This window comes from Numenius arquata, chromosome 5, assembly GCF_964106895.1.
Source record: "Numenius arquata chromosome 5, bNumArq3.hap1.1, whole genome shotgun sequence".
NCBI lineage: Eukaryota > Metazoa > Chordata > Aves > Charadriiformes > Scolopacidae > Numenius > Numenius arquata.
Genome location: NC_133580.1, coordinates 20317436 through 20321492, shown reverse-complemented (window position 1 = coordinate 20321492; position 4057 = coordinate 20317436). Strand labels below are relative to the sequence as shown.

Below are 4057 nucleotides of genomic sequence, written 5' to 3'. Positions count from 1 at the left end.
CCGGCCCTGCCCGGCGGGGGGGGGGGTAGGGGGGGGTGGGGGGCTCGGGGAGAAGAGCGCGGGGGGGGGGGCACACACCGATTTTGCTTTTTTTTTTGTCGTGGTTTTTTTTCGGTTGGTTTTTTTTTTTTTCCTGCCGGACGGGGGGTGCGTTTTAGGGTGGTTTTGTAGGTTTGTTTTGTTTTTTTTAAAGGGGGGTGGTGGGTTGGGGTGGGGAGGGGGGTGTGTGTGTGTGTAGGGGGGGGTGGGTGTGTGGGGGCCAGGCTGCCGCCGCCGCCGCGCCGACGGCCCCCGCGCCCATGACGATGCTGCTGGACGGAGGGCCGCAGTTCCCGGCGCTGGGGGTGGGCGGCTTCGCGGCGCCCCGCCACCACGAGATGTCGGGCCGCGACGCCGCCGCCGCCGCCGGGATGGGGCTGGGCCCCTTCGGGGACTCTTCGCACGCCGCCGCCTTCAAGCTGAACGCGGCCCCCCACGACCTCGCCGCCGGGCAGAGCTCGGCCTTCACGCCGCAGGCACCGGGCTACGCCAGCGCCCTGGGTCACCACCACCATCACCACCACCACGCCGGCCAGGTGCCCTCCTACGGCGGGGCCGCCGCCTTCAACTCCACCCGCGATTTTCTCTTTCGCAACCGGGGCTCCGGCATCGCCGACGCCGCCTCCGGTACGGCGCAACACGGGCTTTTCGGCGGCTCCCCCGGCGGTTTGCACGGCCCCGGCGGCATCCCGGACACCCCGGGCTACCTGCTCTTCCCGGGGCTCCACGAGCAGAGCCCGAGCCACACGTCCCCCAACGGGCATGTGGACAACGGGCAGATGCACCTGGGGCTACGCGGGGACATCTTCGGGCGACCGGATCCCTACCGGGCCGTCTCCAGCCCCCGCACGGACCCTTACGCCGGCGCCCAGTTCCACAACTACAACCACATGAACGTGAATATGGGCATGAACGTGGCGGCTCACCACCACCACCACCATCACCACCACGGCCCGGGGGCTTTCTTTCGGTACATGAGGCAGCCCATCAAGCAAGAATTGTCCTGTAAGTGGCTCGACGAGAGCCAGCTCAGCCGGCCCAAGAAGAGCTGCGACAGGACTTTCAGCACCATGCACGAACTGGTGACCCACGTCACCATGGAGCACGTCGGGGGGCCGGAGCAGAACAACCACATCTGCTACTGGGACGAGTGTCCTCGGGAAGGCAAGTCCTTCAAGGCGAAATACAAACTGGTGAACCACATTCGGGTGCACACGGGGGAGAAGCCCTTCCCCTGCCCCTTCCCGGGCTGCGGCAAGATCTTTGCCCGCTCCGAGAACCTCAAGATTCACAAGCGGACCCACACAGGTAAGCCCAGCCACCCACATCCCCCCCCTGCCCCCCCCCCCCCGGGGGTACGCTCCTCCCGCAGGGCTCCGCGGGGCTTGCGCGGAGGGGTGCGCGGCGCTGCCGCCGCTCTCCGTCCCCCCTTGCGCGCCTCGGCGGAGGGAACCATAGAAATGCTAATGAAATCTCATTTTCGGTGACTTCCGCTCCTTTTTATTTTATTTTTAGGCCTGATTGGCGTCTCTCCTAATTAAATCAGCGATACTTTTGTCAAAGTATTTTTATTTGCAGCTCCGTCTTCCCTTCGGAGGGAAGGGGGGGGGGGGGTGGTGGGAAGGCAGGAAGCAAACGTATTTGGGCTTGTATCCTTGAGTACGTCTTGTAAAACTGTCCGAGCCGCTGAATTTATCTCGGGTCTTCTCCCTCCCCGGGCTCTCCCAGCCGCCGTCCCCGCCGGAGCCCAGCGAGGGCCTGGCGGGAGGAGAGTTAAAAATAACAAAGGCTGACCCGAATTTATCCGGCACGTAACAAACCCATGCTGCCCATCTTCCCCTTCTTCTTTATTCTTTTCTTTTTTTTTTTTTTTTTGGGGGGGTGCTTGTGCATCCCCAAGGTGGGGTGAGATGGGCAGAGGCCGTCCTGGGAGGAGGCAGGCGGGGATGGAGAAAGGAACGGGCCCTCCTTCACCCTCTCTGAATTTCACAGGTGAGAAGCCCTTCAAGTGCGAGTTTGAGGGCTGCGACAGGCGCTTCGCCAACAGCAGCGACAGGAAGAAACACATGCACGTCCACACCTCGGACAAGCCCTACATCTGCAAGGTGTGCGACAAATCCTACACCCACCCCAGCTCACTTAGGAAACACATGAAGGTAATCACCCCCTGCGCCCCAGCCCTTTCCTCCCTGAGCAGGGACGCTCAGTTCGCTGGCGTGCTCAGGACCCGTTTCCCCCAGGGCAGGGCAAAGCTAAGGGGTGCCTGCCGCGGGAGCCCCCACGCTCCCGACGTGGCCCCAGCGTGGCCCCTGGTGTCTAGGCCGTGGCTGGAGCGCAGCCCGGGGAAATGGCGTAGTTTCTTTTTGTGCTCCCACCGGTGCAAGCGCTGCCCGGTTTCCAGAGCGTGGCTGGGTGCCGGGAGGGCTGAGCAAACGCAACTTGGCCTGTGGCTGCAGCCCCCCCACGCTGGGACACCGGCCCCCCCACTCCGGGTCACCAGCCCCGCCACGCCGGGACGCCGCAGCAAAGTGGCCAGGAGCCGAGGCAGGCGTTTGCTGCTGGTGCTCAGGGTTGGCCAGGCAGGGGGTCGAGCCGCCGGATCCCAGTATCCCTCCTGCATGGGGGAGCATCCTGAGTCGGCTCAGCGGGGTGGCGGGGACCCCGGGCCGGTTCCCATCTCTACCTCTTGGTTTTAGGTGCACGAATCCCAGGGGTCGGACTCTTCCCCTGCAGCCAGTTCGGGCTACGAGTCCTCCACCCCCCCTGCGGTGGGCTCCGCCGGCAGTAAGGACTCCACTAAAACGCCGCCGGCCGCCCTTCAGAGTAACCCCGGCCACAACCCTGGACTGCCCCCCAATTTTAATGAGTGGTATGTGTGAAGGCAGCTGCTGCCCGGCCAGAGACTGGACCAAATGCGTTGGGAGCAAGGAAAAACAAAACAAAACAAAAAAAAAAAAAAGAAAAAGGACAAACTAAGCCGACTGCAGCTTGCTCCCACGGAAATGGAGTTTCCACACCGACCACCGCATAGGGCTACACCTAGTTAACTGCCAGGATCCGGAGGGGGGGATGTCTTTTATTATTATATTATAATTATTACTATTTTTTGCAAGCCCAGACGCTGGACTAGCCATGTCCTTTTCTCAGGATTGGATTTCTTCTATTTTTTTTTTTGTTGTCATTTTTTTGCAGTCGCAGTCGTTTCTTTGATATTTTTTTTTTCCTCCCTGCCCCAGTCCCTCTTCCTCCGATTCCCCACTTTTTTTTTTTTTTTTTTTTTTAATTCTTAATTTGTTTTGGTTTTCCTTCTATCGGTGGGATGTTGACATGAGGATGAAAATTCTCCTTCGCCTTAGTGGTGATTGTTTAAACTTACAGTCTTAAACCGTGCCAAAGTCCTGTTATGTCTTGAACTTTCCTCTCTAGCTCTCCTGCTGCTTCTTTCTCTGCTCTCCTCCTCTTTCTCCTTCTCTCTCTCTCTCTCTCCAAGCATTACATTTGTGAATGTATTCTCGTCTGATGGGGTCGGTCAGTATTTTTCAGGATGAGGATGTGGTGTTTATTCTACCCAGATTGTGACGTTTAGTATAACAGTTGCCTTTTTGTAATAACTTTTCTTTTTTTTTTCTTTTTTTTTTTTTTTGTAAATACATATCCATGATGCCATATTTATCGTTCGTAATTTAATTATCGATACAAAGTGCCGGGAACTGAACAATATTTATGGGGGAGAAAAAAAAATTGTTTTCTAACAAAACAAAAAAAAAATACAAACAACAACAAAAAAAAAAATTAATTTCCAACTCTGTACAGCTTTTGGTTATAACTGCTTTAGCATTAAAAGTTTATTGTTTTGGAAAGAGCCGGTTTTGACCTCCTCCGGGGGACGGGGCGGCCGTGGTGGGCCCGGTTGGGCGCTGCCGCCGGGGCCGGGCCGTTGTTTTCGGGCTGGCGATGCCGGGGGAAGCCTCCTCCTCGCCGCCGCTTTCCTTTTTTTTTTTTTGTCCCCTCCCGTCCC

The 4057-nt window shown here is 57.9% G+C and overlaps 1 protein-coding gene across 1 annotated transcript; it reads left to right on the top strand.

Moving 5' to 3' along the window:
- Nucleotides 1–299: 299 nt before the first annotated feature.
- Nucleotides 300–2918, top strand: ZIC3 (Zic family member 3). Its single transcript, XM_074147622.1, has 3 exons — nt 300–1347; nt 2032–2195; nt 2736–2918. The coding sequence occupies exons 1-3, from the start codon at nt 300–302 to the stop codon at nt 2916–2918; spliced, it is 1395 nt and encodes a 464-aa protein (XP_074003723.1).
- The last annotated feature ends 1139 nt before the right edge of the window (nt 2919–4057 follow it).